The sequence below is a fragment of the Lissotriton helveticus genome, chromosome 8 (genome assembly GCF_964261635.1).
Source record: "Lissotriton helveticus chromosome 8, aLisHel1.1, whole genome shotgun sequence".
Taxonomy (NCBI): Eukaryota; Metazoa; Chordata; class Amphibia; order Caudata; family Salamandridae; genus Lissotriton; species Lissotriton helveticus.
Genome location: NC_136069.1, coordinates 1,691,428,040 through 1,691,451,686, shown reverse-complemented (window position 1 = coordinate 1,691,451,686; position 23,647 = coordinate 1,691,428,040). Strand labels below are relative to the sequence as shown.

The 23,647-nt window shown below is 44.1% G+C and overlaps 1 protein-coding gene across 1 annotated transcript in view; it reads left to right on the top strand.

The window, feature by feature from the left end:
• Window positions 1-23,647, top strand: part of LOC144774105 (vomeronasal type-2 receptor 1-like) — a 140,939-nt gene that overhangs the window by 33,570 nt on the left and 83,722 nt on the right. The window contains 1 exon segment of the mRNA XM_078659130.1: window positions 10,047-10,274. Coding sequence (XP_078515256.1) covers window positions 10,047-10,274 — 228 coding nt within the window.

Genomic DNA, 23,647 nt, shown 5'->3' with positions numbered 1-23,647 from the left:
ATCTGGTCACACGAATTACAATCAATGCAGTACAGGAGGCCCGAATCGACATGGTAACCACCACACCCTGCAATCACTGTGCAGCAACACACAACATAGATCACAACAGTGCCTGTAATGAGCCATGTTGATGCCACACAGCACTACACCCTGCCCGTAGATGGAGTGCCCCCCCCCTGACTTGCCCTGCCCTAGGGACATGATGTGGGTACAACACTTATTACCAATGACAGACCTTCTGGGAACAGGAGGGGACAACACACACACACCTATTAGTACACGACATTCACAATGCCAAGTAGGCCATAGCAAGTTACCAGTGGTAACCTGGGGCACATTGTTGTCAGACGTGGAGAAGCGTGGCTCAGTGGTTAGAGGCGGCAGACCCGGAAGCTGAGATCAGCCGTGGACCAGGGTTCGATTCCCCGCCTCGGCGGGTCTCGGGCTCAAAATTCCACGGACTCGACAATTCTCGCTCCGGTGCCTACTCTACTCACGGGGTCACACTCTGCGACTCTGGGCAATAGCTTGCTTAATCTCCACTACGGCCCCTCGCGGCGGGATGCCTGGCTTTCACCTTGTGGATACCCTGCCGGGGTATCTCACAGGGGAATACAAGAACGGGTTCCCTAAGCAAGCGCCTTGAGACCTTCGGGTGATTCGTGCGCTATATAAGTCGAAATACATTTACATTTACATGTGTGGGCCTCAACAATCATGGTGTATGCGAAGTAGGCATACATGAAGTCACACTCAGAAACTTGACACTGCAGTTCACCCCATTATAGATTCCCCACACTATCACAATGAAGAATGACCATGTGGAGCCTAACCCATCTCGCAATGCGAAAGTACAGCAGGGAGTTTCAGCTTAGTAAGGCCAGGGTGGGCCAATGCCTGATACAAGACACATCACAGCAGCCACTCACATTACACAGCACATCACAGCAACGCAACGCACGCACATCATATGGGTCACCGGTGCCACAGGCCCTGTACACATGTACACATGCATCCAATCCCAGCAAAAGTCACCCTCCCCAGATACTCACCACCCCTGCCTTGCTGCCGATGCTCACTCAGACGTGCATCCAGGTCTGGATGAGTCACTTCCAATATGCGGCTCATCAGTGGATTCATGCTGCGCCGTGCCAAACGCCCTGTGCATGGTTGCAACCCCAAGGTCATATCTGCCACTTGTTTTGCCAGCCGGCTGATGTCGTCCCACCTCTTGTGACAGTGGGTGTGTCGTCTGTTTGAGACCCCCAGGGCTCGCACCTTTCCTGCAATGGCCCTCCACAGGGCCCTATGCTGGTGTACCTTGAGCTGCAGGTATGAGAGAAAAGAAGGGTAATTGCCCAGTTACACAATGTCAGATACCATCATCTATCAGTAAAGTAGCAAGACACAGACTCAGGACTAATTGTAACCTCCCTCCCTCCAAAACTGGGGGACCCCTCACAAGGGCACTCTGCATGGCCCAAACATTTGTGATTGCATGCACACATTGGGGCATATAGGCTCCATGCTATTCTCACAAATACATGATGCCTCAACACAATATGCATCGACAGAAGTGTGTAAGTCTGAAATCATCCAGGGAACACATGGGGCATATCTACTATTCAGTGTGAAGGAACTGGAGCAAGAAACATGTAAGTCTAGTGATGTAAAATCGTTTTGGTGGGCAGGCACTGAACCTACTCTCTGGGTCACACTACCTCAAACTACAGGTGCACACAGAAATATTCAAACATGCAAATACTATCCTGGCACCTACATGGCTATCAACCGTTGGGTCTGTATGTCTGACAATATAACACACACCACTCACACATACAAGTCCAGGCATGGAAAAGAGTGACATTGGGACACACACACTCCCTTGCCCTGGCAACAGCTTGTCTGTCAGTGTTTCACACAACCCCACACCCTCAGGCATCTACTGTAGCTGCACAACTACACGTCTGACACCCCCCTGCCCTACACCTACCTTCATGGTGACTTACCACTACATTGGGACCACCAACAGCCTTGGGTACTGTGCCAGCACCTCATCCACAAGGACCTCCATCTCCTCACTTGTGAATGGACTGGCACGGACCTTCTCTGTCCTTGCCATTCCTGTGGACCTGGAACACTTGTGGTAGAAGTGAGTGGTGAGGGGTCCCAGGCAGCAGCAGGAGAGGGTCCCAGGCAGCAGGCACTACGGGCAACAGCAGGAGAGGGTCCCAGGAAGCAGCAGGTGAGGGTCCCAGGCAGCAGCAGGAGAGGGTCCCAGGCAGCAGGCACTTTGGGCAGCAGCTGGAGAGGGTCCCAGGGAGCACCAAGAGAGGGTCCCAGACGGCAGCAAGAGAGGGTCCCAGGCAGCAGGAACTTCGGTCAGCAGCAGGAGAGGGTCCCAGGCAGCAGGCTCTGTGAGCAGTGGAAATGTGAGGCTCACTCCCACAGATTTATAGCCCCCTGGGTTCGTCTGGAAGCTGCAAAGCAGCAACAATTAGTTGTCCAGGTCTGCATCTTTCAAAACTATCCAATGACCGCCTACGCGGTGGCGGAACACACCTTCCTCGATTTTCAAATCTGCATCATGCCACTGCGATCATTGCTCCCATTGGCTGTAGGCAATGCTCCATGGTGGTGATGCACCGCGGGTGCCCGAGGTGTGCTACTGCGATGGAACATCATTCAAATGCATCCAATGACCGCCTCCGCGGTGGCAGAGCATGCCCACCACCATCTACACATGTCCATATGCCAATGGCTACCAAACTAGTGAAGGGGATGGTGCTGGTGTCACACCGTGGGGGCCAGGCGGTAGGTAGCGCAATTCATGCGGCGGAGCATGCCCACCGCCATCTACACATGTGCATATGCCAATGGCTACCGCACTTGTGAAGGGGGTGGTGCTGGTGTCACACCGCAGAGGCCAGGTGGTAGGTTCCGCTATTTTTGTAACCATTAATGGCTATGTCAATCAAGAACACTGTATCAGTACCCAGCAGCAACATGGTGAAGGGCACATCATTGTACACACAATGCCATACTTCCATGTCATCCACAGGTGGACTCACGTTCTGTGTGACAGACTTTGGTCTGTGGTCCCTGCCATGTTAGTTATGCATTTGATGGCTGATGATGCTTGACACTCTTGAGCTGGTGTTAATGATGTAGAAGAAATCAATTTGTTGTGGGTCAGTGCTGACCTTGACAAGGCTTGTGTCACTGTATGGTATCGTACCAGACTGGTGCTTTCACAACAGCTCATTCACACAACTGAAAGTTTTCCTGCTACTGTGATCATTGTGTTGGATGTGTGCAGAATTTACATGATGCGTTGAGGTGTGACAGGTACAGCAGATGGGTATGATACAGTCATGGTAATTTCTAACACATTGGCAGATGTTGCAGCACCTTGCGTGCACATGTGAATTGTATTCTACAGTATGTGTGCATTTTCACATTTCCCGATGTGTTTGTGGCACTTGTGTATTGTCAGTGGAGAGGTGTACACTCTGTGTGTATCAAAAGGCCACCCATGTAATCTGGTGTGACATGCCTCTCTCAGGCAGTCTTTGTTTTTCCATGACATCATTGATGGTATGTGCTGTGGCCATCTCATGATGGTTGTCACTGACATTTGCAAATTTACATCTCAACTAGGAGGAGGCCGAATCTCAAACGTCACCAGACAGTGCTGGAGGACATGGCGAATGAGGCAATAATTCGGAAATTCCGCCTGGACAGACCAACACTGTAGATCGTGTGTGATCTTTTGGAGCCCCACCTGCAGCTTCGCTGTCACTATCCAACTGTATTTACACCCACATACAAGGTGATGGCAGCACTCCACTTTTTTGCAACAGGTTCCTTCCAGGAGACCGTGGCTAGCGCTGGAGGGATGTCGCAGCCCATGTTCAGCCAGGTGCTGAGGGATGTTCTTGCAGCCATGATGCTCTATAGGAATCGCTACATTCATTTCCCTAGGGGAGCAAAATTGGCCGGTGTGAAGGGTGACTTCTATCCCCTTGGGCGCATCCCACATGTTGTTGGTGCCATCGATTGCACCCATGTAGGTCTGGTGCCACCACAGGCAACAGAGCACATTTATAGGAACGGTAAACATTATCATTCTATCATGTGCAGGTGGTGTGCCTTGCGGACATGACCATTTCTCATATGTGTGCGAAATATCCTGGCTCAGCACGATTCGTACATCATGAGGAACAGCATGGTGCCACGGGTGATGGAAAATCTGCATCCTGAGCGTGCTTGGATTGTGGGTGAGTATGCCTACTGATATGGCATACTGTGTGTTACCTGCTGCACTCTGGCTGTGCAACATTGCAATGGGTGTTTGTCATTCACAGGTGACTCAGCATATCCCAGTAGGCCATGGCTGTGGAGCCCGCTAAGGAATCCCAGGACTCCGGCTGACATCCGTTACAATGAGGCCCATGGCAGGACGCGGCGTGTAATCGAACTGACTTTTGGCGTGCTGAGGTCAAGATGAATGAATGAATGAATAAATAGACATTTATATAGCGCATGGCTACCCGAAGGCATCCCAGCGCCTTAAGTGCCTAGTCATTTGTCCAAATTCAGGGATACAAAAAGGTTTTAAGCAGTTTCCTGAAGCTGAGATGGTTAGATTCTAGTCGAATGGAGTCAGGGAGCCGGTTCGAGGATTTTGCTGCATATAGGGAGAAATGTCGACCACCCATACGTGTTCTTTTAATCGTAGGGACTGTCAGCAGTTTCTTATGGTTCGATCTGAGAGTCTGGAGGATATGATGAAGTTGAATCATAGGTTGGTTCAAGGCTGGTCCACCGTCAAAAATAGACTTATGGATGGTGCACATAACCTTGAACCAAATCCTTTGCTGCACTGTGAGCCAGTGCAACTGGCGTAGCGCTGATTTGGTCGAGCGCCGTTTAGGTACATCCATTAACAGTCGCGCAGCACAGTTTTGCACAATCTGTAAGATTTTAATACTTCCCTGCAGGGCGCCCAGGTAGACTGCATTCGCATAATCCAGACGTCATAAAATAAGTGACCGGACCAACAAACGCCTAGCTTCAAAAGGAAGGAGATTAAGGATCTTTCTAATCAGTTTAATCAGGCCGTAGCATGTTGCAGCCACCTTACGGGCTTGTACAAGGAAATTAAGATTGCCACACAGTCAAAGTGAGTACTTGATATGGTCTACAGTCAAAATTGGAACTACCAATTGTTGGTCTGATAGTGATGGCTCATAAAGGTGATAAAAGTACAGTGCAACACAACAGAAAAGTGGTGAGTCTAAAATAGGGTGATATGTCAAAACAACAACTTTATAGAAACTAGGCACATCCCCTAACTAAAATAGGAACAGCGAAACGACAGTATGGAACAATGACGATCGCAAAACGGGCCAACATGTTTCTGCCTACCGGGCACTGAGTCCCTTGGCTTTCATCAGGGCCACTGCTCTCAAATAGTTGCTACTGTTAGAATGTGTGTGAAAACAATAGTAGGGAAAACACAAATTCTTTTTGAAATAGGAACGATACAACCTGTACCTGCAGTTCAATTACTCATCCTCCTAGTCAGTGGACATTCAAAGTTATCTAGAAAGACACATATATTACACTCTTATTATTAAGTCATGCACACATGTTCTCTACTTCTCTTACATCTCGAGTAAATAATTCAAAAAATCCATTTTAAATTTTGCTTGCTCACCCAACATGACAGGGGACTGGACCTCACCTAACCTGGACCGTGCTCAGGTATACGAGGCCCAGCACTGTGAAACAGATAGATGTGAACAGGAAAAGATTTCAAACTCAGTAGTACGCACAGAGTCTAAGATAATCTAATTGTATGCCCTATTCACTATATCACATCTGTCCCATTATGAACTCCATGGAGGAACAACAACCTTGGAGTATGGCTGGACACCCATTGTACAAGTAAAAGAAACCTAACTGTCGGTCAACCATTCTGCAAACACTGCCAGACAGTACAGGTAATCATTAAAAACAAAAAACCTACAAAACTGCTGACTGATTTGAAAGAAGGAGTCATAAACTTCTTAATAAATGCCCCTCCTAATGTCAGTTCAAAAGAACTCCACTCCTGTACTCACCTCTCCGTCGGTGCCACCAGACTCGCCTGAGACTTGGGGGAGGCAGCGAACCGGAGGGGGTGTGGAGTTAAATAGCAAAACAGAGAAAGGAACTACTTCACCTTCGTTTTTCATCATCATTATCCAATGTTAAAAACGGTGTGTTCCAGTTGTTATGGGCAATAACTCTCTATTTCTGCATAGTGCTGGTTGAAAATGCGCCCAGAAATCATAGCAAGATGGTCCATGCCTCGCGAGGCCATCCGCATAAACTCACTGGCATTAACTAACAAGATCCGGGAGCTGGTATCACTCCGCGGAACTACAGAATGACGTCATGGCGGCCATTATTGTAGTTCCAGTGGTGCGGGCGCTCCGGGCTGGAAGCATACTTTAAGTGATGAACCCTAACAGTGTTAGGGAACTATTGGGAACAATCCTCACCGGGTAATTGCGTTAATTAGACCAAGGACCCAGTCATTGTTAGTTGCTGATTCCAGACCCTCAATCCTGTACTAAGATACAGGAGGAAACCCAGAAGCTGCAGGAAGGACATAATGATAGTACTGGTTGGGTGTAGGATACAGCAATTTAGGATTAGCCCTAAAGGATGTAAGAATAACTTCATCCATGAAAAACTGATCCAAAAGCCTGTAAGTGCCCTAAGTTCTTACAGAAACATTGCACAAATCAAGTCATTGGGACACAGATGACACTCTTATTGTGTACATATGGTAAAGAGAAGCAAGTGACTAGAGGCGAAAGCAGCGCCCATCTGCCTATATGCTGATAATGCATCATATCTTCCTATGTATACTAGTATCACTGAGTGAAAATGGACTCTACAAAGAATACCATGGTATCTGGTCATTCAGTCCCTTGGTGTCAGCGGAGAGTTTGAAAACCCATCGTTGCTCTCTCTGGAACAGGTATTTCGCAATATTCCTCACATGTGAGGGTATGAAGGGCTTCTCCAAGACAGTCCATGCAAAATCAGACTCTCCATGTTGTTTGTCCAGGAAATGCCTTGTTAATTGCGTCATAGTTTTTTTGCACCGGAAGGAGCTCTTATGCTCAAGCCTACGTACTCGTACCCTCCGTGTGGTCATTCCCACATACTGACGAGAACAGGGACAGGTCAGAAGATATATAAGGTTCTCACTGTTACAGTTAGTGAAGTGGCTTTGTATCCAGGGTCTGTCAGTGCCTATGTTAATCTCGGTGGAGTGTGTTGTTTGTGCGCAAACAGAACAATTTCCACAGGGGTGATGACCAATTGCTGGTGGTAAGTCCCATAAAGTGCCCAAAGTTCTTTTAGGGACATCTTTGGGGCGCGTATGAATGAGGCGATCCCTAATGCTATTGGATCTTTTAAAAGCAAACAGGGGTGGTGCAATCTGGTCATTGCCATGATTGAGGATACGCCAATGCTTCCTGATGATTTTCTGTAGGCTGTTACTTCTAGTGTTAAAGGTGCTCACAAGTGTCAGTCTATCAGTGGTGGTTTTTGGCACTGGCGGTTCAAGGAGCGCTTCACGGTTGTTGTTATGTGCTCGTTTGAGAGACCGTTTGATAAGTGGTCTAGGGTAGTGTCTCTCCACCAGTTGTGAAGACAAGTTTTTGGCATGGATCTTAAAATCCTCCAACCTGGAGCAATTCCTCCGGACGCGGAGAAACTGACCATAAGGCAGATTGTCCCTCAAGGATTTAGGGTGGTGACTCTCGTACAACAGTAACGAGTTTCTAGCCATCTGGTGTGCCACAGACCTCTGGGTCTGTGACACACCAGATGGGACCGCCTGGAGCTCATTGTCCAAACTGTCCTGGGAGTCAACATCTGAGAGTCCATGTGCCGGGGGTGGAAACTGGCTCTGCTGGTCATTGGTGTGGTCCTCAGCAGTGAGTTCGTCATCACCTGTGGAGTAGATGAGGAATGGTCAGTGTTGGGCACTGTGCAAGTATTTTATCATCTGCGTATCATCGACTGTCTGTACACTACACAATTACGAAGTCTCCAGTAGTACAATTCATGGCAACACTGTGTGTAATTTCATATTGCAGAGGAACATCATTTACTCATACATGTCGGATGTCAATGCATTGCATGCAATTGTTGCTGTGTTTAGGGATGCAGGTCTCCCACAGACACACACACACATCAGGAAGAGTTAAGATGGCTACCTACCTGTTAGGTGAGGGTGAACAGGGCTGGCACATGCTCCTGGGTGGGGGAGGCCTCTATCCTCCTCTGCTGTGGGCCAGGGGCATGGTGGGAGTGGTAGTGCAGGCCTCCCTCCAACAGACAGACATCACAAGCAAGATAGCTACCCACCTGTTAGGTGAGGGTGAACAGTGCAATGGCTGACACATGCTCCTGGCTGCATGGAGGCCTCCATGCTGCTGGAGTGTGGGCCAGGGGGCATGGTGGGAGTAGTGATACAGGCCTCCCACCCCCAAACAGTGCTCCAATACAAGACGCCTACCTACCTGTAAGTCTGTTTGGTGAACAGTGCAATGGCTGACACATGCTCCTGGGTGGGGGAGGCGTCCATGCTGCTGGAGTGTGGGCCAGGAGGCATGGTGGGAGTAGTGATACAGGCCTCCCACCCCCAAAACAGTGCTCCAATACAAGATGGCTACCTACCTGTAAGTCTGTTTGGTGAACAGTGCAATGGCTGACACATGCTCCTGGGAGGGAGAGGCCCCTATCCTGCTCTGCTGTGGGCCTGGGGGCATGGTGGGAGTGGTAGTGCAGGTCTCTGTCCAACAAACAGACATCACAAGCAAGACCCTTTGTACTATCCTTTCCCACATTTGTGTCCTCGTGGCTAATGGTGTCTGTTGGACCAGGCTACCAAACAGTTGTGGCTCTACTCTCACTATCTCATTGACCATGACTGTCAACTCACTCTCGGTGAATTTGGGCATTTTATGTGATGTCATGGTGTGTGGTGGTTGAAGTGTTTGTAGGTGCAGGTGTGTGGGTGGTGGTTGTGGTGTTGGTGTGTGAGGTGTGTTGTATGCTGGGAGATTGTTGGTGCAGGTATAATGGTGGTGGTGATGGTGGTGGTGGATGTGTGTGTGTGCTGTGCTCTTTTGCCTCTCCAGTCAGATGTGGTGTATGGCCTTCTCTTCTGGAGTGTTGCAAAGGATTGTGGTCAGTGAAGGGGGTGGCTTTATACTCAGCTGTGTGGGTGTGTCCAAGTGGAATTTGGGTGTGAGGTGTGTTGTGGGAGTTGTCCTGTGTTTTTTTATTTTTATTTGCATGTATTTCTTTTATTTGTATGTGTGTTATGTATTTGGGGGCATGGTTAATTTTATTTGTGTAATGTTTGGCATCATTGCCATGTTTTTCATGTCCCGTCCGCTGCGGTGGCTATGCTGCAGCTCTTCCGCTATTTCTCCCATTCACTCCTGTGTGCGACCGCGGCGGTCGGTATCAGCGGTTCCGACCGCGACACTCTCGGGGATATCCTAATTTCCCGTGCGGTGTGTCCGCTTACCTTGCGGCGGGTTGTTGCTTTTCTGATGCTTTACCGACCGCCGCGGTCGGTTTTAAGCCGTCACCGGCCGTATTGGACGGTTTTGCTTGGCCTGCTACCGCCGCGGTCGGTCTTTTGTGGCGTTTGATCTTAATGTGGCCACCGCTGTATCCGCGGTGGAGGCGGGTGGTTGGTTTCTGCCTCCATGGCGGTCGGGGTGGTTTTCCGCCTGCTATCCTAATGGCCCCCTTTATGTCCTACAGGAAATAACATTTGTTTTGAATCATCCTAAATTAATTTAATTCTATAAAATGAATATTGAAAAAAAACTTCATTTTTGTTAAACCAATGAAGCAATGAGCCTATTTTGAACTAAAGATGTTGTTTATATTTTTGGGATGAATATATTTTTAGATGGCTAAAGATGATGCTTTCATATCATGTTCTTCATCACCAGATCCTTCACTATCTGAAAAATCTGCACTTTAAAACCAACACTGGAAAGGAAATTTTCTTTGATGCCAATGGAGACGCCCCAGCAACCTACGACATACTGAATGTGCAGATATCTCAAAATGAAGGATTCAAGCTTGTAAAGGTTGGAAAGTTAGACCCAACAGGACAAGAAGGAGAAGACATCATCATCAACACAGCTGCCATTCTGTGGAACGATGGATCTTCTAAGGTGAGGTTATTGGTATATGTACAGGCATTTATTAAAGTAGGAGCTCACATATCTAACAAAATCCTTTTTAAGAAATGTCTTATTGTGGTGTCCTGAAGCACCATAGCAGCAGTTACATATTTATAAACTGGAACAATTGTTGAGTTGAGAAAGACCTAAGAAATACAGTGTGTGAAGGAAGATACAATGCCACCTCAGATATTGTGTAAGAGGTGCAACACTTAAAAGCCTGAAAGGATTTGGAATATATCAGATACAGAAGAAATATCAAGTTGCTAGGGATACACTCATTAGTGAAGCAATACCATTGAAATACTTGAGCATGAAAGACGTTTCTGAGACACAAGCAGTGTTACATATCTCAATGTAGGTCCGAGTATCCTGCTAACCGCTCACCTACATTTACAGTACCATTACACTACATAACTGGTTATTGTATTGACCTATTACCAAGTTAACAATCACAGAGCCACCCAATAAACCCCTTGGGACTGGGTATATTCAATAACAGAAACAAATTGCCCCTAGAGGAAACATTTATAAAGTATTACTAATTTGTAGAAATGTCACATACATGAACATTTAATCAATAGAGCCACAGGGAATATATGCACATATACCTTCATATATCAAAAATGGTAAAATGAGTTTCTTATGGAGTCTTTCCAAATTATTCCGGATTGTACTTTGTTGGGAATTAACCCCAATAGTATTGATCAGACTTTATGCCTTTTTAGTCGCTGGGTTGACATGCATGGTTATTGTTGTCTTATTATATTAGGATGTGTAAGTGCAACTGTTTTCGTCCTGAAGATGGTCTCAAGGATTTATTAGACCAACGGGGTACCGAAACGTCGACGCCTAGCACCGTTTCGCATATTTGTTGATTGTTTCACATTTCTAAACAGGTTCACATGTTGTGTTTAAATTCCATGTATATGGTGTTTTGGATTATCCATAATTTATGCGAAAGGTGTTATAAATAATGCTGCTAATTGATTTATAATTTTCAGTGCCTAAGTCACACTGCCCATCTCTGCCACAATTGTATTCACAGCAATGGTCATGGCTTTAATTATAAGACACCAGCAAGCCTGGTCCTAAACTGTAGTTCCCTGTTTGGGTTAACCCACTCAGATATCCATTCCCAGAAGGCTTCGCCTCTAACTTCCTGCACATCACCAGGGCCAACATATCTCAAAAAGTAACACCACAGCCCAAGGCCTCTTTCTGATCGTAACCAACCTGGATTCTTTTTTCCTCAAGGTCATTTCATTTCATTTTCTTTAATTGAATTAGACCTTCACTGAGATCAACAATTAACATATACAATAATACATTAATATAGTTACATGTATACAATAAATACATAGAGATATATCTAAAACAATGGTAACATAGATTTAAAAAATGTGTATAGGTTATTACAGACAAATTCATTTGGAGGAGAATTTATAATAGCGATCAGATCATTCACAGTAGGTGCCTTATATCCATAGCATATGGGGTTTAAAAATTGAAACCTGGCGTCTACTACCTTTTTATTTGGACAAATATATAACATGGAGTCTAGGTCTTGTTCCCTGCCAGTACACTTACATATATTTATCCCAATGTTTAGTATAGGAGTTCAAAGCAATATCCCCAATCGAAGCATTATATATATATATATATATATATATATATATATATATATATATAAATATATATATATATATTACCTACTGGCGATCGCCAGTAGGTATATATAGTTAGGATTTTTTCTCTATGGGATTTTTGAAAATTCTATGTCTAATAACTTTGGCGTTTGTGGATGGAATTGGCTGAAATTTTCAGGAAAATGGAACATTTTGTTTCTGAGCAGCCCGTGAAAATTTGGGGGGGGGGGGTCGTCAAGGGGGGGGGCGAGAAAAAAGGGGGGTCCCAAAACGTGTTTTTGCCATGCAATTTTCCATAGGGCGGTTGGCCTCACTTTTAGCTCGAACGGCTGAATGGATTTCCACGAAACTTGGCAAAATTGTAGATATTGTTTGCCCGATGTGCCTTTGCTAGGTCTCAAGATATGTGGTCCTGTGAATTTTGAGTAAATTAGGTTTAAAAAAAGATATATATCTAGAGCCGCGCCCGGTACGCGTACCGGGGAGCGCTTCGGGCGCGCCACGCGACTTGCGCACGGCAAGCTGATTGGTTCTCGGGTGTCTGTAAACATTCGAAACAGTCCGCAGTGGCCGCCATCTTGTGTCTCGGTAGGATTGAGACACAAGAGGTGGCAAAAATCAAAGGGGGGAAATGAGCAAAAGGGGGCAGGGTACACCCCCCTGACCCCCTAGTTTTGATGTGGGGGCCATAAAAGGCTCCCGCGGGTAAAAAATAAATAAAAAAAAAATTCGATTTTCGCGGGGGGAGCGCCCGGTACGCGCACCGGGGAGCATACGGGGGAGCGTACCAGGAGATAAAAAATAAATGACAGACTTTTTTAAAAAAAAAAAAAGCTTCTTTTTATAACTTGGAGGTAGTTCTGAAAATAACTTTTTTTTGATTTTGTTGTTTTATATTTTTTTTTTGTTTTTGTTGTTTTATATTTTTTTTAGACTTTTTAAAACAATTTTATATTTTTTTGGGATTTTTGTCCAGGGAAAAACAAAAACAAGGATTCCAAAACTGCTCAACAGGAGCAAAAAAAATTGAAAATTTAGGGACTGGCAGAGCAGCGGTGTTGCTGTTTCTTTAGGGCAATGAGTTGAACACTCTGCTCCCCATAGCAGAGCAGTTCGTCACACTCCGTGCACAGAAATTTGATGCCTGCAAACACCGGCTGAATGTTAGGGACCATTCTTCCACGGGGTGGTCCCAAAGGTATTGCTCCACCAGTGGAGGTGCTGCCGCCATCTGTGGGTAGATTCCGTGCTAGCTCTCTGACACTCTCCCTGGCAAAGTTGTTAGGGTGTCTTCTTTTCACATGCCTGATTAAATTAGCATTTCCAAAACTATATTTTTTCAGAGGATTGCCTCTGGATAAACTACTCCCACATATATTGCAGGTTACTTTGGGAGCGTTGACTTTTTTTTGTCCCTCATGGATGTCATAAAATTTCCAGATGAAATGTTTTTTTTTCCTTCTGCTGAGGAGGGTCCTCATCTAAAAATCCATCTGAATCATTGCTGGATGACTCTCTTGCAGCCATTGCTGGAGATCAGAAAAGTAGGAGATAAACACAGAACACAGAACAGCTCTTGCTCTCTCCAAGTACAAAGCAATAGTGAGAGAAATGGGTGGGTTTCACACAATTTGGAAAAAAAAAAGTTCTGAACCAATGAAAAGTGTTATTTTAAAGTCACATGGTTTGACGCGCTTACGCTACGCGCCCCGGGGCGCATCCCGGGACGTGTATCGTAAGCGCATCGGGGCGCTTACGTTGCGCGATCGTATGCGCTTCCGGGTGCGCTTACGTGGTGCGTCATAAGACGCATCTCGCGGCTACGCGATACGTGTCTTATGACGCAAGGCGTGGCGGCTACGCGATACGTCACGATGTTGTTTTCGTTCGCGGCAATAGCGCTATCGGGACGCTCATCAGTACGCGCCCCGGGGCGCGCCGCAAGATTGCGCTTACCCGTTCGTTCACCTGTCCACGCCCCGGGAGCGCACCAAAAAGAATACAAAAAAAAAATGACAGAATTATAAAATATAAAATTCGATTTCAAATGTATTATTTTTATAAAGATTTGCTATTAAAAAACCTATGAAATTCACTGAAAAAACCATAGGTTATAGACCATATATAGTTAGGAATTAGCATTTACAAAACCTTGAAAATTCACTGAAAAAACCATAGGTTATAGACCATATATAGTTAGGAATTAGCATTTACAAAACCTTATTTTACTCACACAAAACCATTGAAATTCCATATATAGTTAGTTGCACTAACTATATATCGCGCACCCGCAATCCACTGCTGATGATGTCACATATTACATCATTCATGACATGGTCAGTGACATCACTGATGACATCACTGATGACATCTCAAATGACATCACTGATGACATCACTGATGACATCTCATTTGACATTACTGATCACATCACTGATGACATCATTCATGTGATGATACGATGAACCTCTTCAGACTCTAATATAACCTTAGATACACTCAGTGTAACACTCACAGACTGTCACTCATCCATGGAGTTACTCACACACCTAGTCAGTCTTGCAAAGAATCAATCACACCTCCATTTCCTCAACTATATAGTTATACACACCTTACTTATTGAAACATATAATAACACATATTTACTCTGTTATACAATCCCTGATACAAGTTCACAATAATCCATACAGCCACTCACACATTCACTGGCTCTTATGCACAGTTATTTATATATGTCAACTATCACATGTACTGTGTTTTACATATGTACTTACTTTGACATGTAGCACTGAGATATCCATTCACTCACCAATACACTCATGCACACAGTCAACCGCCCATACAGCTGTTTCCACATGCACTTTTGAACCCATACATCTAGTGAATCAACTGCTCACACATCTATGCACAGAGTCATACACCTCCCAGACACGCACACACACACTCAGTCTCCCATACAAATACTTGGCCAACTAATCAATAACCCATATAGTTAGTCATATAGCTAATGATCAACACATGCATCAGATTACAAAACAACAGACACAATGATGCACAATTTAAAACAGTTTAGTCACTAACCCATGCACTCAGTGAGACACATTTAATCACTCACTTATACAGTCAGTCATGCACCTACTAAATCCTTCATCCAGACCCTTATACATCCACTCATTCTTCAATATGTAAGACATATTTTAACTTTACAGAAACATACAGTCACTGAATGTTGTCATCAGTGATGTCATCAGTGATGTCATTTGAGATGTCATCAGTGATGTCATCAGTGATGTCACTGACCATGTCATGAATGATGTAATATGTGACATCATCAGCAGTGGATTGCATATAGTTAGTGCAACTAACTATATATGGAATTTCAATGGTTTTGTGTGAGTAAAATAAGGTTTTGTAAATGCTAATTCCTAACTATATATGGTCTATAACCTATAGTTTTTTCAGTGAATATATATATATATATATATTACCTACTGGCGATAGCCAGTAGGTATATATAGTTAGGATTTTTTACCTATGGGATTTTTGAAAATTCTATGTCGAATAACTTTGGCGTTTGAGGACAGAATTGGCTGAAATTTTCAGGAAAATGGAACATTTTGTTTCTGAGCAGCCCCTGAAAATTTGGGGAGGTTTCGTCAAGGGGGGGCCGAGAAAAAAGTGGAGTCCCAAAACGTGTTTTTCCCATGCAATTTTCCATAGGGCGGTTGGCCTCACTTTTAGCCTGAACGGCTGAATGGATTTACACCAAACTTGGCAAAATTGTAGGGACTGATAGCCCGATGTGCCTTTGCTATGTCTCAAGATATAGGCTCCAGTGGTTTTTACGAAAATTAACTTTGAAAAATATATATTGGGCTACATTGGGCTATATATATGTTGGAGCCCAAATGTAGCCCAATGTAGCCCAATGTAGCCCAATATAGCCCAATGTAGCCCAAAGATGGCCACCAGAGACAAAAAAAACAAATGTAGCCCAAATATCAGCCAGATGTAGCCCAACTATAGCCCAATGACAGAATGTCCCAGAGTGTTCTAAAGAACAACTAGAGTGCTAACAGTCCTACTTATTACAAAGGTATGGCACACCTGAAGCCATCTTGATTGGAATAAAGTGGTAACTCTTAAAACATTTAATTTAAAAAGGAACAAAATGAGGGGGTTCATTTTGCCATAGAAAGTATGATTAGCGAATATATGACGAAATCCCACATGTACTATTAGGCCGCAAATTAAAATAACGAAAACTTTTAGAACGAATATGCCTTTAGCATACACTAAACAACTAAACTACCCTAAACTCTAAAACACTACCCCCAGCATGACCATACACTACACAAACAGTACAACACTACCCTAAACCCTAAAACACTACCCCCAGCATGACCCTACACTACACAAACACTACAACACTACCCTACACCTAAAACACTACCCCCAGCATGACCCTACACTACGCAAACACTACAACACTACCCAAAACCCTAAAACACTACACCCCAGCATGACCCTACACTACGCAAACACTACAACACTACCCTAAACCCTAAAACACTACCCCCAACATGACCCTACACTACACAAACACTACAACACAACCCTAAACCCTAAAACACTACCCCCAGCATGACCCTACACTACGCAAACACTACAACACAACCCTAAACCCTAAACCCTAAAACACTACCCCCAGCATGACCCTACACTACGCAAACACTACAACACTACCGTAAACCATAAAACACTACCCCCAGCATGACCCTACACTACGCAAACACTACAACACTACCCGAAACCCTAAAACACTACACCCCAGCATGACCCTACACTACGCAAACACTACAACACTACCCTAAACCCTAAAACACTACCCCCAGCATGACCCTACGCTACGCAAACACTACAACACTACCCAAAACCCTAAAACACTACACCCCAACATGACCCTACACTACGCAAACACTACAACACTACCCTAAACCCTAAAACACTACCCCCAGCATGACCCTACACTACGCAAACACTACAACACTACCCTAAACCCTAAAACACTACCCCCAGCATGACCCTACACTACGCAAACACTACAACACTACCCTAAACCCTAAAACACTACCCCCAGCATGACCCTACACTACGCAAACACTACAACACTACCCTAAACCCTAAAACACTACCCCCAGCATGACCCTACACTACGCAAACACTACAACACTACCCAAAACCCTAAAACACTACCCCCAGCATGACCCTACACTACGCAAACACTAGAACACTACCCAAAACCCTAAAACACTACCCCCCAGCATGACCCTACACTACGCAAACACTACAACACTACCCAAAACCCTAAAACACTACCCCCAGCATGACCCTACACTACGCAAACACTACAACACTACCCAAACCCCTAAAACACTACCCCCAGCATGACCCTACACTACGCAAACACTACAACACTACCCAAAACCCTAAAACACTACACCCCAGCATGACCCTACACTACGCAAACACTACAACACTACCCAAAACCCTAAAACACTACACCCCAGCATGACCCTACACTACGCAAACACTACAACACTACCCAAAACCCTAAAACACTACCCCCAGCATGATCCTACACTACGCAAACACTACAACACTACCCAAAACCCTAAAACACTACCCCCAGCATGACCCTACACTACGCAAACACTACAACACTACCCTAAACCCTAAAATACTACACCCCAGCATGACTCTACACTACGCAAACACTACAACACTACCCAAAACCCTAAAACACTACCCCCAGTATGACCCTACACTACGCAAACACTACAACACTATCCTAAACCCTAAAACACTACGCCCAGCATGACCCTACACTACGCAAACACTACAACACTACCCTAAACCCTAAAACACTAGCCCCAGCATGACCCTACACTACGCAAACACTACAACACAACCCTAAACCCTAAAACACTACCCCCAGCATGACCCTACACTACGCAAACACTACAACACTACCCTAAACCCTAAAACACTACCCCCAGCATGACCCTACACTACGCAAACACTACAACACAACCCTAAACCCTAAAACACTACCCCCAGCATGACCCTACACTAAACAACCACCACAACTCTACACTACACTAACACAACACTACACTACACAACACTACACTACACAATCACTAACCCACGAAAAAATTAACACAAACCCACTTACCTCTCTCGTCATCGTGGTTTTCACAACGCAAATGCATTTACCATACATGCCTTTAAAACGTAATTCTTTGTAAAGGCATGCGCGATAAATGCACATGCGTTTTGAAACAATGCGGGATAATGGTATGCGAGGTCAATGACCTTGCGGGATAATGGTATGCGGACTGAAAGGCTGCGGGATAAAAAATGCGGGAAAATGGCTGCAAACCATGATTAGCAGCAGACTTCCCTGGTGAGCACTAGCTTTACTACAGTGATCTAATGAGCAACTAAAGTGCTAACATTCAGAATTTATGGCAAATGTGTGACACATCTGAATGCCTTCTTGGTAGAACCAAAGTAAACAAGCATTGAAAATGCAATAGATCTCGCCCTCGTTTAAGTTAAAGCCATTCTGTTTGTAATGAGGTGGCTTTTAAGCTTTGCTTTTATTAGTGTTTTTAAAACTTTCATGTAAATAACATGCATATGTATGCATATATGTATATGTATGCATGCATTTATATTTATATAGATATGCAGATTATATATGTTTATATATGTATATTACCTACTGGCGATAGCCAGTGGGTATATATAGTTGGGATTTTTTCTCTATGGGATTTCTGAAAATTCTATGTCTAATAACTTTGGCGTTTGTTGACGGAATTGGCTGAAATTTTCAGGAAAATGGCACATTTTGTTTCTGAGCAGCCCCTGAAAATTCGGGGGGGTTTCGTCAAGGGGGGCCAAGAAAAAAGGGGGGTCCCAAAAAGCGTTTTTCCCATTCATTTTTCCATAGGGCGGTTGGACTCACTTTTAGCTCGAACGGCTGAATAGATTTACATGAAACTTGGCAAAATTGTAGATATGGTTTGCCCGACGTGCCTTTGCTATGTCTCAATATATGTGCTCCAGTGGATTTTGAGAAATGAACGTTTAAAAATATATATATATCTGTGACAGCGCTCCGGTTAGCGCCCCGGTTCGCATACCTGACGCGTAACGGAACTTCGCGAAGCGAAGCTGATTGGCTCTCCGGTGTCTGTCAACATTCTAAACAGTCCGGAGCGGCCGCCATCTTGTCTCTCGGTATGATCGAGAGACAAGATGTGGTGAAAAACGAAGGGGGAAATGAAGGAAAGGGGGCAAGGTAGACCACTCCTGACCCCCTAGGATTGATGAGGGGGATATTAAAGTGCCCCGCGGGGCAAAAAAAACAACAACATTTTTTTTGTGATTTTACGCCGTAGAGGCGCGTCCCGGTACGCGAACCGGGCAGCTCACCGGGCAGCTCACCGGGCAGCTCACCGGGCAGCTAACCGGGCAGCTAACCGGCAGCGTAGCTGTCAACATTGTAAACAGTCCGGAGCGGCCGCCATCTTGTCTCTCGGTAGGTTCGAGAGACAAGATGTGGTGAAAAAAGAAGGGGGAGATGAAGGAAAGGGGGCAAGGTAAACCCCTCCTGACCCCCTAGGATTGATGAGGGGGATATTAAAGTCCCCCGCGATTTTTCGCGGTAGAGGCGCTTCCCGGTACGCGAACCGGGCAGCTAACCGGCAGCGTAACGGGAGTCCGCCATCTTGTGTTTTTGGAGCGTCCGGTTCGCGTACCGGGTAGCGTCCCGGTAAGCGTAACAAGGGGAAAACCAAGAGAAACAGTAAAAAAAAAATTAAGGGAATAGATTTCCAGCAAACTTGGCAAAATTGTAGGGACTGTTTGTTTGATGTGCCTTTGCAAGGCCTCAAGATATGTGCACGTGTGGATTTTGTCAAATTAAGGTTAAAAAATATATATATATCTGTAAGCGTGCTCCGGCACGCTTACGTTACGGGTTTTGTTTGCGCTGCAGAGCCGATACGTCACGGTTATGCGACGCGCCATGAGGCGTCTCACGTGGCTACGTGATACGTCACGTAATAAAGAATATATTTTACAGCTATAGATATTAGCTTTTAAAAAACCAAGGAAATTCACTGAAAAAACCATAGGTTATAGACCATATATAGTTAGGAATTTGCATTTACAAAACCTTGAAAATTCACTGAAAAAACCATAGGTTAGAGACCATATATAGTTAGCTGGACATTTTATTGACATAAAACCAATGAAATTCCATATATAGTTAGTTGCACTAACTATATATCGCGCACCCGCAATCCACTGCTGATGATGTCACATATTACATCATTCATGACATGGTCAGTGACATCACTGATGACATCACTGATGACATCTCAAATGACATCACTGATGACATCACTGATGACATCTCAAATGACATCACTGATGACATCATGACACACCAATACCAGTTACTACATACGCACTCACTGATTCCTAAGTCTACACACACATTCACTCATTCACCCATACAATCACTCATAAATACAGTCACTCATTATTACAACACTATCATGTGCACTCATACACCTATGCAGACACTCACACACTGCCACTCATCCATGGAGTTACTCACACACCTAGTCAGTCCTGTAAAGAATCAATCACACTTCCATTTCCTCATCTATACAGTTAAACACAGAACACCATACTTCAGTGACATCACTGATGACATCACTGATGACATCTCAAATGACTTCACTGATGACATCTCAAATGACATCACTGATGACATCATGACACACCAATACCAGTTACTACATACGCACTCACTGATTCCTACGTCTACACACACATTCACTCATTCACCCATACAATCACTCATACATACAGTCACTCATTATTACAACACTATCATATGCACTCATACACCTAGTCAGTCCTGTGAAGAATCAATCACACTTCGATTTCCTCATCTATACAGTTAAACACAGAACACCATACTTTTCACACATATACTAACACATACTTACTCTCTTATACAATCACTGATACAAGTACACATTGATATGCACAGAGTCACACACCTCCCAGCCAGCCACACACACACTCAGTCTTCCATACATCCACTCATTCTTCAATATGTAAAACATATTTAAACTTTACAAAAACACACAGACACTAGCAGATGTCATCAGTGATGTCATTTGAGATGTCATCAGTGATGTCATCAGTGATGTCATTTGAGATGTCATCAGTGATGTCATCAGTGATGTCACTGACCATGTCATGAATGATGTAATATGTGACATCATCAGCAGTGGATTGCGGGTGCGCGATATATAGTTAGTGCAACTAACTATATATGGAATTTCATTGGTTTTATGTCAATAAAATGTCCAGCTAACTATATATGGTCTCTAACCTATGGTTTTTTCAGTGCATTTTCAAGGTTTTGTAAATGCAAATTCCTAACTATATATGGTCTATAACCTATGGTTTTTTCAGTGAATATATATTACCTACTGGCGGTCGCCAGTAGGTATATATAGTTAGGATTTTTTCTCTATGGGTTTTTTGAAAATTCTATGTCTAATAACTTTGGCGTTTGTGGACGGAATTGGCTGAAATTTTCAGGAAAATGGCACATTTTGTTTCTGAGCAGCCCTTGAAAATTTGGGGGGGGTTCGTCAAGGGGGGGCCGAGAAAAAAGGGGGGTCCCAAAACGTGTTTTTAACATTGAGTTTTCCATAGGGCGGTTGGCCTCACTTTTAGCCCGAACGGCTGAATGGATTTGCACGAAACTTGGCAAAATTGTAGGGACTGGTAGCCCGATGTGCCTTTTGTAGGTCTCAATATATGTGCTCCAGTGGATTTTGAGAAATTAACGTTTAAAAAAAGATATATATCTGTAACAGCGGACCGGGCAGCGCACTGGTTCGCGGACCTTTCGCGCAACGGAGCTTTGTGAAGCGAAGCTGATTGGTTCTCCGGCGTCTGTCAACATTCCAAACAGTCCGTAGCGGCCGCCATCTTGTCTCTCGGTAGGATCGAGAGACAAGAGGAGGTCAAAACAAAGGGGGAAATAACTATAAGGGGGCATAGTAGATCCTCGCTGACCCCCTAGTTTTGATGTGGAGGTTTTAAAAGGGCCCCGCGGGGCAAAAAAAACAAAATAATAATAATCGAACGGGTGAATGAATTTGCACGAAACTTGGCAAAATATTAGGGACTGCTAGCCCGATGTGCCTTTGCTAGGTCTCAATATATGTGCTCCAGTGGATTTTGAGAAATTAACGTTCAAAAAAAGATATATATCTGTAACAGCGCTCCGCTTCGCGTACTTTTCGCGTTACGGTGCTTTGCGAAGCTGATTGGTTCTCCGGCGTCTGTCAACATTCCAAACAGTCCGTAGCGGCCGCCATCTTGTCCCTCGGTAGGATTGAGAGACAAGAGGAGGCCAAAGCGAAGGGGGAAATGACCATAAGGGGGCATAGTAGATCCTTCCTGACCTCTTAGGTTTGATGTACCATTTTGCCAAGTTTGGTGTAATTCCGTTCAGCCATTCAGGCTGTAGACGTATGTAAATGTCCTATGGAAAATTGCATGGGGAAAACACATTTGAAAGTGTTGAAATTTAGAACCAATTAAAATGTTACTTTGGTTTTGTATTTGTGTGTGATGAAAGTTAATTGGTTATGTATATATGTCAAATGAGAGGAAACCACAGCCATTTTGTGATACTACTGTCTGAGGTACATTTGTGAGGAATTTTTGGTGGTGAATTTCTGGTGTTTGATTTACACAGTACTAACACTTCTGCTACTTTTAAAAAGGTGAGTTGTTAATTTGTAAGGGGAACTATGTTGTACACTTGAAGATAATTTGAAAAATGTTTTCTGTTATTTATTTGCAGTCCTTCTGTTATACTAAATACTTGATAAAGTTAGTTTTATATTATGTATTACTAAAAACGATAAATGAAAGTGATTATTTTTTTCTGCAATTTACAGCAAGCAATTTCAAAATAAAATGGCTCACAATGAAGAGACCGTGGCAATTTCTTTTGAATTGTCCAACACATTGATTGAAATTGAGAGCACCAATAATGAAATATTGTCACAAGGAGGACATGACTTGTATGATTCCATTAGATTGATTGAAATGGACAGCACCAAGAATGAAATATTGTCACAAGGAGATGACTTGAATGATTCCACTACATTGATTGAAATTGAGAGCACCAATAATGAAATATTGTCACAAGGAGGAGATGGCTTGTATGATTCCATTAGATTGATTGAAATGGACAGCACCAATAATGAAATATTGTCACAAGGAGGAGATGACTTGAATGATTCCACTACATTGATTGAAATTGAGAGCACCAATAATGAAATATTGTCACGAGGAGATGACTTGAATGATTCGACTACATTGATTGAAATTGACAGCACCAATAATGAAATATTGTCAGAAGGAGATGACTTGAATGATTTTTTTGATCAATCTCTTGATGGCGAATTTATCGAGTGTTTGGAGACCATAGAGTTACAAGAATCATTATTGCAGACTTTTCATGAGGACATTGCTGATGAGGACATGTTAGTAGTTCTTTCAAATTTAGAAAATTCTGAAGAATAAATTTATATTTAG